The sequence below is a fragment of the Cephus cinctus genome, unplaced genomic scaffold, assembly GCF_000341935.2.
Source record: "Cephus cinctus unplaced genomic scaffold, Ccin1 Ccin1_scaffold0080, whole genome shotgun sequence".
In the NCBI taxonomy this organism is placed as follows: Eukaryota; Metazoa; Arthropoda; class Insecta; order Hymenoptera; family Cephidae; genus Cephus; species Cephus cinctus.
In genome coordinates this window covers 725,387-738,932 of record NW_014332821.1, presented here as the reverse complement: position 1 = coordinate 738,932, position 13,546 = coordinate 725,387, and the positions used below count along the sequence as shown (strand labels likewise).

Below are 13,546 nucleotides of genomic sequence, written 5' to 3'. Positions count from 1 at the left end.
TATAACAGGCGAATTGCGGAAGTCACGAGATTGTCATTCGTATATGTAGAAAGCAAGTAGGAGAAAGTAAATTTTTTTAATAACCACCAATCAGTACCTTAAGTCATATCGTGCGCTTATAATTATTTGTACAGAGAAATAACTATACTCTTTCATTTGCAGTCCCGAAATTGACTCAACTAATAAACTATTATAAAACGTAAGGGATAAAACGCACCAACCACTGCATTTACGATACTGATATTACAAAATTAGGTTGCATCTTATCCAATAGGTGCAGTTATTATTTCATACCATTAGTCTCATCCGTACATTGATCTCTCATTTTAACATTGGTCACGATAAAGAAAACATGTGAACAATAATTATGAAATTGCAGGAATTCCAAAAGATTTCCTTTTCGTTTTATACCCGATCTTATATTGTTCCTGCAAGTTTTCTTATAAATCAGAAGTGTCAGCATACTGTTTGAAAGGAATGTTTCATCATATAAAACAGTTAACTCAAAGCACTTAAAATGTTAGGCAATAATATAACATTCCCAATTGTCTGTAGCTGAACAGTAAATGGTATGGATCCCAGGTGCTTAGGAGAGTGGGCAGAGGAACCCCTTCTTGACTCCCAGGTTAAATTCATCGGTACGCTCCTGCAGGCCACGATGGCAAACGATTGTGCCTTGTAAAAGTTGTGTTGAGAGTCGCGTTCTCTTTCGCGATAGAAGCTTTACAAGTGTTGTCTTAAATGAATTAGTTGAGGCTTAAATTCAGAAATCAGTTGTATTGTTGTATGAGATCTGCTGATTACAAGGGAACAGAAGAAATCGTGAAACTGGTGAACCGATTTGGTTCCAACAGAATGTGGAAGGGAATTCTTGATTCGCGGGAAAATACAAGAATCTGCTGAAGTATCGTGAACAGCGAAGATCTACGATGATAATGTTAAGTGTAGATAAGCACTGGAGGTGTTTGTGGTAATCTAAGAACGATAAAGCGAACAGCACAAGATAAAAACTTTAGTGTCGATGGTGCTGTTATGAAGTCAAGCCTTCGATTGCTTTCGGGTTTTGGTAGATTTTAAAAGGATACGTATTACTACGAGCCTACGTTCTGGATACCTTCGTTACGAAAGTGCGAACTCAACCGTGAACTATCGGTGACAATTTATACAGGTGTGTATACTCGTCTTCATGCAGGTGATAATAGTTTAATGGCAAAGACGTTCTCTTTTGTATTATTGATCTACGTGTGTATCTTGTTCAATTAATATCAACGAATGATCATGTGATATTTATCAGAAATTTTTGTCTAGTTTTTTTGGCAATATCTAACGTGTGGTCCTTGTAATCTGATTCATTAAGAGAGATATGATTTTCGGGGCAAATTCTTTTAAATTGATATCAAGCGTCTTGCTACTGATTCGCTGAAATTTTAGATATATAGCTTTAGATATCGGTATACAAGTCGATTCAATATGTTTCTAGATTTCTCTGACGTGTGTGACAAACGATTGTAAATTTTATTGCAAACAGCATATAAGTACGGGATGCTTGCCATTCCAAAGTAATGATCCCTTCTTGTAGCCTGCGAGGCAATACTGATTTCTTTGATTTTATTGCTTGATCGCTGCAATGAAATTTGCGAGATCTTTGGTTTCTGGTTTCCGAAGGGTCTTGCGAAATTCGGTGATTCACGAACGTTAGATTACACTATGATTCTCGGTATCTGTGTGTTGCAATGAATTTCACTGAATTGACACACGTCTGTAACGACTGGTAATAACTCTAATTACATGTCAGACAAAATTGGATAGAAATAATTAGTAGTTCATAGTCATACACTTAGAAGTACCTTAAAGAATACAATTTTCTAGACGTGCAATATCCAGCATTAGTAAAATAAGTTACCGAAATATTTTGGAGTAAGATATATTTTGAAAAAGTCATTCTATATCGCCTTATAGAATATTAGATAAAATTTCATGTAAATCTAGTTCTCTTTTAATTCCTAATTAATCTATTATGAATCAACTTTATCTCGTTTCATTTGCTCATTATCATAGGTACTCTTACATTACCTATCAAATGAGTAAATTCACCCTAAACTTGACATACTCTCTAGTCACAAATTCTAAACGTGTAAAAGGAACAACGTTCCACTCTGCAGGAATTTAATATGAGATTACTTAGGTATTGAAAGTACCTATAGAGCTCTTGTTTTTTAGAACTGCAAAAGACAATCTAACCACACGATTGTACCATATTGAGTCTTTCTATTGATAACATTTCGTCCGACAATCTATTGGTGCTTAAGATGTACACACATATATATACATATAGATCACGATAAGTCGTTCCAATTACCAGAAAGAAACGTCAGTATTATTTAATTCGACAGTCTAAGACTGCATTGAATAAGTCCGTTAAACTTTCTAAAGCCGCGAACGGTATACGGATAAATGGGCTTTTTGATTATTGGCCATACCGTTGAAATCTTACAAAACCGGTCCTTGCCAGACGCTGGTAACAATTGTTGTTCGGAGAGAACGTGTCATTTCCGCGAGGGCGAGTAGCACAGCGGTTGTAACAAATACTTCATCCTCATTATCGTACATGGAAAGTACAAAGTAGGTAGGCAGGTAATGAGCTGACGCAATATAGGTTATCGAATGCGTTAGCAGTTACTCTTAATTTTTTTTATGAGCATATTAAACCACATAACCTTGACGATTGAATCGATTCACTAACAATGACGTTATTAATTCCCAACAGATAAGAAGAAAACATGCCACTATTTAAACCGAAAAGTTTACCAAGATCTCCGGTAACGGAGAAGCCAACCAATGGTACCCATCATGATAATCATACCAATACCAATGGTACCAGCCGAAACTCTCAAGAATTACCACCTGTCAGTCCTCTAGGAAGGCCACAATTGGTTTTTCATTGTCAACTGGCTCACGGAAGTCCTATGGGACTTATATCTGGATTTAGCAATGTGCGGGAGCTCTACCAGAAGATTGCCGAGTGCTATGACATTCCACCAGAGGAAGTAAGTTTCAAAATGACTTTATGAAACACCCTGTATAGATACCTACCGGACGCAGGAAGCACGTTGGTCACGGCCCATGGCCCCTCCGACCTGGCGGATATCCCGGCGTCCCCCTGGAATCGCCGTAATGTTATACTTTTACAGTAAAACTTTAAAGGGCCTCCGTGAATTAAACTATCCGATTACCTAAAAAGGCTTCACGGATGTCTTTGATTTATATCCTTTTTTCGTTTTTCTTTATCTATCGTACTTTTTTTTTCAAAATTTGTCTACCTCATGATGCTTCCCGCAAACAATGCGTGGGTCGGACTAGCTTTGTTTGCATGCCAGATAGACTTTTTTTATGTGATAATGATATTGAATTTGCAATGAGTAATATAGGATCGATCATAGCTATTGTTTCTTTGTTTCAGATACTTTTCTGCACTTTAAATACGCACAAAGTAGAAATGTCGGAATTGCTCGGTGGGCAAATTGGCTTGGACGATTTTATATTTGCTCATAAAAAAGGTGAGTGGGGAAGGTGAGGAAGACGAGTTCGACGGTCCAAACTGTGCATATACGATCAGTACACTCCAAATCACTTTTATAAAGTGTTATTCCCTATCCTTTCTATGCTAGTATTTTCTTAAACAAGTATTTTGTTATTCCGACGTATTTCAATATAAGAATAAAAGGTTTGTAATTTGAAAAGTAACTACCATAGAAAGCACAGGAAACAACATTTTATAAAACACTTGGATTTGTAACATATGTATAAGATCAATATATGACAACAGTTTTATACTGATCATATTCGATTAATATATTTTTTCATCTGATTGGAGTAATCATGAAATATTTTTGAAAATTCTCTCTCGGCATTATCTCCTTAAGGGGTGCGTCTTACCCCACCTATTTTCACAAGCTGTAATAAAAAAATTGTACTTGGATCCTATAAAGTAATGACATTATCTGATATCTTGCTTATTATCGCATATATTTTTGTTACATTATAGATATGAGATATCGGCTTTCATGATAATTGATTTGTCAACTTATAGTTATTATGGTTTTCTGTATTTGACATGCATGCTATACTCCAATTTCAATCATAGACGTAGAATTTTTATTCCTTGGATTCATATTATCACTGATAAGACGTATTGTCTATATTTAAAGAGTGATACTCTCAGTCTTTACTTTATCGCACCATATATTGTTCATATTTTCATATTCGCTTCAGTAAATTTTTAAACTTCATCTAAAAATTTAGTAACGCCTTATGCTAGACGTGAAACGGTATTACAAATGAGTTGTCCAACTGGTTTTGTATACAGTGAGTGTAATAGTGCCACATGAAACCATATGGTCTTTGTATAGAATGGCTGATTGGATACTGTAGGATGACGTGCGAAATGTCATACCGATAAAATCCATGATTATTATTGACCTTGAGTCGTGTTTCTCGAAACTATTGCGCGAATATATTACTCGGTGTTAGATCACTTGTTATTTACTTATTCGACGTTTTAATTGTTCTGTAAAAAAAAAATAAGATTCGCTGACATGGTACAATATACTAAAAACACAATACATAGTTTATATGAGTGCTTACGTTATCATTCCAGGACGACCGAAGGAAATCGAACTGGTCAAGACAGACGATGCACTTGGTCTTACAATTACGGATAATGGCGCTGGCTATGCATTTATCAAGAGAATCAAGGAGGGTTCCGTGATAGACAAAGTCAAGGTCATTCAAGTCGGAGATCACATCGAAAAGATTAATTCGGAAAATTTAGTTGGTAGGAGACATTTCGAAGTTGCCAAGATGTTAAAGAACATTCCCAAGGGTTCAAAGTTTACCTTGAGATTAATTGAACCACAAAAGAATGGATTTGGTAGTATCGGACCCAGGAGCGATCCCAGGAAAGGCAAAAAACAGGCTTATGGTTCCGGTAAAGAAACTCTCAGGTTTAAGGCTGACGGAAGTGCTCAAATAGAAAAAGTAGTAAGTACTTTGTTAATGTATTTAACGTGACTTGTGCTATTTCTATTGTTTGTGAATTAGTATTTATTGCTGTATACAGGGTGTTCGTTATGAAACGCACTGTAGTAACATCGTTGCATTCCTTGTCAAATTCCAAAGAATACGTGTATTTTCATTTTTTATTTCATATATCAAAATTTCGAGATAATCAAGATTGAAGTTGCAGTAATGCGACCAATCAGAACGCGTTTAAACGCGAGCGTAGATGACGTCGCGAGCCAGCCCGCAAGGCCTGCTTACAGGAGGCCAATAACACTAAGAGTATCGTCGTTGTGTCCCTGTTTATCTGCATGTAATTGAGTAAGATACAAGAGACGATACTCTTAGTGTTATTGGCCTACTGTAAGCAGGCCTTGCGGGCTGACTCTGGACGTCATCTACACTCCGTTTAAACGCGTTCTGATTGGTCGCATTACTGCAACTTCAACCTTGATTATCTCGAAATTTTAATATGTGAAATAAAAAATGAAAATACACGTATTCATTAGAATTTGACAAGGAATGCAACGATGTTACTACAGTGCGTTTCATAACGAACACCCTGTATACTATAATATTGATATCTTGCTTTCAGAGTGACGATGCAGCTACGGTTGGAATAGAAAAGATTAATTCAATTCTGGAAAGCTTTATGGGGATAAATGATAATGAATTAGGTAATTTTCTAATTGTTCAGGAAGTCTCATAGTGATGATGGGTTATCACATAATGGAATATGTATCGTAATATATACTTTGATTTCCCTTTGTTGTAGCTACACAAATTTGGGAATTGTCAGAAGGAAAACAAAACAGTATGGACTTTGCTGAGGCTATTGATAATTCTGATCTGGAAGCTTTTGGCTTCACTGATGATTTTGTGATCGAACTCTGGGGTGCTGTGACTGATGCGAGAGCGGGACGCCTTCGATGATTGACGATGAGCATGATTAAACTTAAATATGCAAAATAAAATAATGATTTATTTTGTTATTGATTTGAGTGAGAAGCTGGCAAAGAAAAGTAACCAGGCCAGAAAGCACTGAACTAGGAATGTTTGCAATATTGTGTCACTTAAATATTAAACGGATAAATAATAAAACGGAATTGTGTATACGACGAATATATTTTACATTGAATTATTGTGAGCGTGAGGAAAATATATCCTTTAAATTGAATATTAGCAGTCGCGACTTAGTAATAAACGGGATATTCTGTGTCATTGTAGATTTACAACAGATACAGTTATGGCAAAATATAATTTATTTATAATTCCGGGATGCCACGCAGATATAATAATTATATTATAAACGCGAGTGATCAAGTACAGAGTGTTAATTCTTTAGGGCCCACCTAAACTTACAATTAGTGTTATTTAATTTAAAGAATATCTTTCAAGTGTTTATATTGTGTAATGAGATTAAACCGTATAATAGTAATATATAAATACCTTGATATTTGTATAGATACCTTTTAAATAAAAATGGTCATACAAAATCAATTTAAAACAAATTAATTACGATTAAAAGCGTATTACGATACATTCGTATTTACAATAATGGTGATGATTATTGGACATATTTGTTACAGAAAATTGCTATAGCATGTATATTATGAAAGACTCCATGTCTGAAGGAGTAAACAATCTTTTTAAATAGAACATCGTGATAAAGAATCACAACGATAATATTTTTTTACTTGCTTTTCTTTAACTATTAGATAAATCGGATTGTTTTCGTTTCGATAAAGTATACTGTGCTTGAAAATAAGTTATATTCCAAAGGCTCCATTAGGTACCATTTCACATTAAAATATAAGTTGACATTTTCCGTATTTTTACGAGAGGTCATTTACATATAAATTTCTTGAACGCGTGGTAATATCATGATTATAAGCCGGATTTTACCCAATCAAGGCACGGTCTCGTAACCTGGAAGTGCGCAGGCCTCTTTCACAAGATGCAAAACAAATTTTAACCAAAGCATTTACTGCTTCAGCCAATGCTAGAAACCAGTTGATTTAAGATATTTGGAATTAGTACAGTGTTGATTATAGTTGATTACGACTTCTATGCGAAAATACATGTAACATACCTGCTAGTTCTTTTGTCATTGTGTAAACAAATTTATAGTAAGGATAAAGGTTTGTTGAAAATCATGACATTTGCAATAGGAAGATTATCTAGTTTTTGTTTTCGCAATGGTCCCCGTTATCAAAGGGTATATCAGCATTTTAAAATTACAAGGGTATGCTGATCATTTTTACTCTATCAATCTAGAATAACATAACCTCGAATCCGTACATGATATATTTAATATTAATATTAAAGTTAAATGTGATATATTAACTCTAAAAACCATAATATGTTACCACTTTTTTCTTTGTTGCTTAACTTATAGACTTATAGATATCGATACGTATTATTTACAAGTTTCTAGTTTTAAAGATATTTAATAATACAAATTTCATAGTAAAGAGTGGTAACTGCTGTACCTTTATTTATAATGATTTTTATATGTGTAATATATATATATAAAACTATGCATTTGTGCTATCACAGAATGATTACATGTAACTTTTGTGGCTTATTATTCGACAGATTTGTGCTGTAAACTTCTCCGTTAAATCTGAAATATCAAAAGCTGATAATGAAACAGAAAAAGTTAGTACTCCAATTGGAGATGGAAAAATATTTAAATCAGCAAGTGAGGCCATATCCGACATACCTGATGGTGCAACACTATTGGTTGGTGGATTTGGTCTTTGTGGAATTCCTGAAAACCTGATTGCAGCAGTACTTAAGAAAGGATCAAAGAACTTAACAGTAGTTTCTAATAATGCTGGTGTGGATGATTTTGGGCTGGGTATTCTGCTTCAGGGACACCGAATAAAGAGAATGATTTCTTCGTATGTTGGAGAAAATGCAGAATTTGAAAAGCAATACCTCAGTGGTCAGCTGGAAGTAGAATTGACTCCTCAGGTAATAGATTACGGAAACAGAGAATACTGAATAGAAGAATAAATAAAAATTCTTGTATTTAAAATTATCAGGGTACTTTGGCAGAACGAATAAGGGCTGGAGCAGCAGGCATTCCAGCATTTTACACAGCTACAGGACTTGGCACAATTATTCAAGAGGGTAACGTCGTTGTAAAATATAACGAGAAAGGAGATGCCGAAATATCGGGTGAATCAAAAAGCGTGAATACATTTAATGGACGAAATTATGTTTTGGAAACTGCAATCACTGGGGATTTCGCCTTTATCAAAGCATGGAAAGCAGATAAGGCTGGAAATCTAATTTTTCGAAAATCAGCTAGGAACTTCAATCCCGTTATGTGTAAAGCGGCTAAAACGTCCATCGTCGAAGTAGAGGAGATTGTAGAGAACGGTCAGTTAGATCCTGATCAAGTACATTTACCAGGAATTTATGTAAATAGAATTATCAAAGGATCATCCTACGAGAAACGAATTGAGGTGAGTATATCTTATTTAAATCTAATAACTTGAAGAGTAATAAGAATTTATTTTCAAACATAGAAAAGAATAACAAAACAGGCAGCAAAACCGAAGAAAGTAACTCCAGCAGGCAAGGCTAGAGAGCGAATTATAAGAAGAGCTGCTCTTGAATTTAAAGATGGAATGTATGGTACGTTTAACTTTTATTTATTCGATTGTTTATCACAATATAACATTTAATTGCTCTTGCAGCTAATTTGGGAATCGGTATTCCTATGCTTGCTAGCAATTACATTCCGAAAGGAGTAAATGTGACTTTGCAATCAGAAAATGGAATACTTGGATTGGGTTCTTATCCTGAAGAGTCTGAAGTAGATCCTGATTTAATCAATGCCGGAAAGGAAACAGTCACGGTAGTACCAGGAGCCTCGTATTTTAGTAGCGATGAAAGTTTCGCAATGATTAGAGGGTAAAACAATGTTTTTTTTCAACAGACATTGTTATTTCCGCGAAACTTTAGACTATAACATAATTGTTTAGGGGGCACATTGATTTAACAATACTTGGAGGAATGCAAGTATCTGAGAAAGGTGATTTGGCAAATTGGATGATCCCGGGTACGATGGTTAAAGGAATGGGTGGTGCGATGGATCTTGTTGGCACAGCTTCCACAAGAGTGGTAGTAACAATGGAGCACAAAGCACGTGATGGAAGTCCAAAGATTCTTCCCAACTGTACTCTACCTATTACAGGTACACTATAAAAAGCGGACTTTTTTTGTGTCTATACATTGTTTCAATACTCCAAAATAATAGATTATTTAGACACGACTGATTTGTTAATGTGTTTTATGAGATTACATGAAAAAATTGTTACTCGTTTAAATCTAGGTCAGGAATGTGTCGATTTGATAATTACGGACTTGGCAGTTTTTGAAGTGATAAGAGGTGAAGGCTTGAAGCTCATCGAGATTGCACCAAAGATCGACATAAGTGAAATCGTAAGTTCAACCGGTTGTGAATTTTCCGTGGCAGACGATTTGAAACCAATGGGTCAAGTACCAATAGATGGAGAGAGTTGAAATGCAGGTCTATCAAATTGGTCAAGTTTCACTTAGATTTCTGAGACTTCCGTTAAATAAAATACCAATTAATTAATCATTTTGTCGCATTTAAAAAAATAATAACATCCGGCAGCCAACAGTTGAAGCTTATATTCATTGTTAATTACTTTTAAAAAAGTATTATTTTAAAGGTCCCGTGTTATGAATACAATGTTACTTTGTATTATACAATAGATATATTATCTAATAGAAAGTAATTATTAGGTTCACTATAAGTTTAAGGAAGTCAAAAGAACTTTAATATAACATTAACTAATTTTCTATAGTCATATAATAAGTTTGAAAGTAACATAAATGATTTCTACAATATTTGCCTTCAATTTCTGATCCTGATATACATAAATTCCACTTTAATATAGTTTAAAAGACTTTTATTGTCTTTACGAATTTTATTTACAACTTATAATATCTCTATTCCCTGAATTTTGCTTTAATCCTAGCTGGTAAAGGTAGCAAATAAAGAACACTGTTGAGAATAACTAAGCCCAATGCAAATGCTAGAGATATCAACAGATTGAGTTCGATATTTAGTACTTCTGAGATATTTTCACCCTCGCGGGTGAATCGTTCAATGAGATACGTTTTCCCATCGGGATACCTGCATAATTCAGGAATACTAGGACAAGAAATACTTTCATTGTACGGCAAATTGGAGAAAGCTGGTATATCAATGGTTAATTGATTTAACGCTAATGATGCGTACCTGGTCGGCAGAGCCGTGGAAACGGCTGCTAGCCAATCTGGTAAATTTCTAAGGCTACGAACGCCGCCAGATGCTATCACTACCGAGAGTAATGACATATATAAAACTGTTATCGCACCTGTCATAGGACGAGCTATTACCATGAACACAGCAACTGTTACTTGTTCAGCTGCGACGTAACTAGCCCAAAGAATACCAGAGGCATATATCCACGACGAAAGGTCTAGCTCCAAAATTGGTACCAGGATACCAATAGTAATAATAGTCGATACAAAGCTCAGTGGTAACGTTAAAAGTGTATAGGCACTTAAGAACATTGCTCCACCGTATAAACCTTCTCTTTTTTCTTGGTAATATCTTGCCCGAAAACCTTGGACTGTAATACAAGGAATTGAATATTTGAAATGTATTTATTAATTTGAGACATGTGGTAAAGTAAGTATGCATTTTGACTTACATAGTAGTGCCGTTGTAGCTAACCCAGCAAAATAGAATATAATTAAAATATTAAACATTAGTCCTCCTGTTTGTAGAAATATTCTTGATTGAACTGGTGTGGAGTACGAGTACAATATGCTGAGTAAGACAACAGAAAATGGCAGTAATAATAATCTGGCAGCTAAATGTGCCAAACCGCATTTATTAAAGGAAAACGTGGCAGCCATACCCCTTCTAGAGATTGGACAAATAGTTTCATATAGAAAGTATTAAATTTCCATTAGATACGGATAAACGTGAAGACTTACAAATAAAGAGCCAGCAGAGTGGAAATACATCCTGGTTTAATACCGCGACCCAATCCTTTATGCATCAAACCCAATGGTGCATCTTTTACACTGGCCGGACCTTGAGGTGCTTCTTTCATATACAAAACACCCTCGACTTTAAATTTTTCAACTAGTACTGAGATTTGTTGATTTGATTCCAAAAATCGATCACGAGATCGACGGTCTACTGTCGAGAGACACACTGGAAATTAACAAAAAGATAAAATATCACGTGCCAGTTTGATTATAATTGAGATCAATATTGTAAAATCTGTATCGTTAACTTACAGTAATACATTAATGGATTTTCCAGCTCTGGACAAGGAAATCCAATATATGCAAAATAATCAAGCATACTTCTAGTCGGACCTGAATAAACAACTGCACCAAGACAGAGTAGAGCTACTCTACTAACAAATGGAAGAACATCCGATCTTGGTGTTTCCATGGTTAAGACAACAATGGAACCTCTTCTGGTTGCATAAGACCATAGCATGGAAACTATTAAATACGTGTTCAAGGGATCAGTGTCCCAAGTAGGTTCATCCAACAAAAGCAACGTTGGATCTTTGGCCAATTGAACTCCGAGCATGAGCCGCCTGTATTCTGGTTGTGTCAAGTCATTGACAGATCTGTTAGCGACTTGGGAGAGAGCCAAATCGGCAAGTGTTTGACGTACTCTGGCTTCCCTATTACTTAAATTTCCAAGCCAAGTCGCATAGGTCAGAGTTTGTCGTACAGTTAAACTGGGCAGAAGATGACATCTGTGTGCTACGTATCCTCCATGGCGTCTAAATAATTCTGGGGTCAACAAACTACCATTCAGTGTAACCCTGCCTCTGGTTTCACCAACTGCTCTTCCAGCTGTGAATTCAAAATCATATATTACATTAAGAAGGTGCGACAATATTTTATTAATTAACTTAAAACCAAAGTATAGTTTTTTTTACCGATCACGTCAAGAAGCGCCCTCTTTCCAGACCCCTTTGATCCCAAAACAGCCAAAACTTCTCCTCCATGGACCCTGGCGGATACATCTCTCAATACAGTTGTAGGTTCTGATCTAGTTAAACAACTTCCTCCAACAACTACTGACGTCGAATGGAATACATTATTTATATCCAAGACACAGTCTGAAGATATCATTTTGCTATAGAGCACTAATATCCTTGTCAAAAGATAAAAATCTTCACGCTCTACTCATCGCAGTTGATCCTTTCAAAATATATCTCATATCCTCCAACTGCTGGTTCTGTAAATTAATAAAATTCACATCCATATAAGAATTAATCCGAAATTATATCTTGAAAAAAAATATATAAAATTCCCACATACATCACTCAGATATTCTCAATACTCCAATCTTATGTATTATCACAGTAGCAATACACTGTAGGCCATAAATGACACCGACATAATCACAAACATTAGATAAAAATAATCCAAGTTAACATATTAAATATTTCCAATTATATTAGATCACGTTCTCCAAAATGAATCTTAACAGTACGTGATTCCCCATGGAAAAACCTCTGACCCAGTAGAGTAAAATCGACAGAGCCCAAGCCTATAGTACGGAGACAAGCTGAGTAACCGATGGCGGTAGAGATGGCTGGCGGAACACCACTAATACCTGGACGGTTGGGAGTTGCTTTGCCGAGGTGAATGTCTTCCCTTAAAAGGTTGGTGGTGGGAGGAACAGCAAAGATGCCAGAGAGGGATTGCACAAAGTACAAGGCACTACGAGGTGCCTCTGACAGCACTGCAAAGGACTCTTCGCGTAGCAGGCGTTGCATACCGACGGTATTGCTGGTTCCGTAGGAGGTGGCTAGATTGAAAATGTGTCCACGAGTAGTGTATAACGAGCATACCTGAGGCGTGGGATAATTTCAAAGCATATACAAGGCATCCAAAGTATACAAGGGATCCAGAATAAATTCAAACAGGAATGGCGAACCTTTGCCCGTTAAGCTTGGAGACTTCAATGCTTGGCTAAGCCCATCAGAGGAATTTCCTATGGTGAGTCATGGTTTTAAAGAATCTTATATATACTATATCCGTGAATAGGCACTCGCCAACTCACATCGCGGCCTTAGCGAGTCGTGCACGTGTGCGCTGCTGATTTCATTCGTGTATCTACAGTGTGTTCATCAAGTATCTATCAGCAGCGGATGTTGTTGCGTACGACAGGGAAAGGTACAGTAGCGTGAGACTTTATCGATGGAAATTCCATTTCGCTCAACAGTTTTTTACTCCGTTCCTATGAACATGACTGAAACCACAAGGAGGATAGTGAGTGATGGAGTTATGTGAAATTGTCACAAAATTCTAATATGACTGTAACTTTTCTTTGTTAACATAGAAAACGTGTGCTGGTGATGCTCAAAGGTTTGCTAGAAAAAAAAAAAAAAAAAAAAAAAAAAAAAGGGGGTAAAAA

At 35.8% G+C, this 13,546-nt stretch overlaps 4 protein-coding genes across 12 annotated transcripts in view; 3 read left to right on the top strand and 1 right to left on the bottom strand.

The window, feature by feature from the left end:
• The first annotated feature begins 668 nt into the window (after positions 1-668).
• Positions 669-6,558, top strand: LOC107270802 (PDZ domain-containing protein GIPC3). 2 transcript variants are annotated; one of them, XM_015746137.2, is made up of 6 exons: positions 669-1,168; positions 2,768-3,047; positions 3,461-3,557; positions 4,658-5,040; positions 5,654-5,735; positions 5,834-6,558. In XM_015746137.2, exons 2-6 carry the CDS (start codon positions 2,781-2,783, stop codon positions 5,989-5,991), a joined length of 987 nt encoding a protein of 328 aa, XP_015601623.1. In that variant the 5' UTR covers positions 669-1,168; positions 2,768-2,780; the 3' UTR covers positions 5,992-6,558. The 2 variants fall into 2 exon arrangements, with proteins under 2 accessions (XP_015601623.1, XP_015601625.1); XM_015746139.2 differs by lacking the exon at positions 669-1,168 and adding an exon at positions 2,599-2,622.
• Positions 6,559-6,785: 227 nt separating this feature from the next.
• LOC107270785 (succinyl-CoA:3-ketoacid coenzyme A transferase 1, mitochondrial) lies at positions 6,786-9,948 on the top strand. Its single transcript, XM_015746114.2, has 7 exons — positions 6,786-7,303; positions 7,657-8,037; positions 8,109-8,534; positions 8,598-8,706; positions 8,769-8,985; positions 9,057-9,268; positions 9,407-9,948. The coding sequence occupies exons 1-7, from the start codon at positions 7,214-7,216 to the stop codon at positions 9,595-9,597; spliced, it is 1,626 nt and encodes a 541-aa protein (XP_015601600.1). The 5' UTR covers positions 6,786-7,213; the 3' UTR covers positions 9,598-9,948.
• Positions 9,949-9,995: 47 nt separating this feature from the next.
• The window catches only part of LOC107270762 (ATP-binding cassette sub-family G member 5), a 4,103-nt gene continuing 552 nt past the window's right edge, over positions 9,996-13,546 (bottom strand). The window contains exons 1-7 of one of the 6 annotated variants that reach the window (XM_025088347.1): positions 12,445-12,715; positions 12,060-12,361; positions 11,398-11,973; positions 11,089-11,311; positions 10,800-11,014; positions 10,343-10,718; positions 9,996-10,255 (exon numbers count right to left, since the gene is read on the bottom strand). In XM_025088347.1, coding sequence (XP_024944115.1) covers positions 10,051-10,255; positions 10,343-10,718; positions 10,800-11,014; positions 11,089-11,311; positions 11,398-11,973; positions 12,060-12,255 — 1,791 coding nt within the window. In that variant the 5' untranslated portion in view covers positions 12,256-12,361; positions 12,445-12,715 and the 3' untranslated portion in view covers positions 9,996-10,050. Of the gene's footprint in view, positions 10,719-10,799; positions 11,015-11,088; positions 11,312-11,397; positions 11,974-12,059; positions 12,362-12,444; positions 12,883-13,192; positions 13,328-13,546 lie in introns of those variants that run through there. The other 5 variants (XM_025088337.1, XM_015746096.2, XM_025088344.1 and 2 more) reach the window with 5 other exon arrangements.
• LOC107270729 (ATP-binding cassette sub-family G member 5) overlaps positions 12,989-13,546 on the top strand; it is a 6,726-nt gene continuing 6,168 nt past the window's right edge. The window contains exons 1-2 of one of the 3 annotated variants that reach the window (XM_015746017.2): positions 12,989-13,128; positions 13,252-13,305. The gene's annotated coding sequence lies outside the window, so the exon portion shown is untranslated. Of the gene's footprint in view, positions 13,129-13,186; positions 13,306-13,546 lie in introns of those variants that run through there. The other 2 variants (XM_015746008.2, XM_025088277.1) reach the window with 2 other exon arrangements.

Bases quoted from the DNA above. Each gene is read 5' to 3' on its own strand.
- LOC107270802 (XM_015746137.2), top strand. From the start codon at position 2,781: ATGCCACTATTTAAACCGAAAAGTTTACCAAGATCTCCGGTAACGGAG. The intron at 3,558-4,657 runs GTGAGTGGGGAA...TTATCATTCCAG, and splicing joins TATATTTGCTCATAAAAAAG to GACGACCGAAGGAAATCGAA. The intron at 5,736-5,833 runs GTAATTTTCTAA...CCTTTGTTGTAG, and splicing joins GATAAATGATAATGAATTAG to CTACACAAATTTGGGAATTG.
- LOC107270785 (XM_015746114.2), top strand. From the start codon at position 7,214: ATGACATTTGCAATAGGAAGATTATCTAGTTTTTGTTTTCGCAATGGT. The intron at 8,986-9,056 runs GTAAAACAATGT...ATAATTGTTTAG, and splicing joins AGTTTCGCAATGATTAGAGG to GGGGCACATTGATTTAACAA. The intron at 9,269-9,406 runs GTACACTATAAA...GTTTAAATCTAG, and splicing joins CTGTACTCTACCTATTACAG to GTCAGGAATGTGTCGATTTG.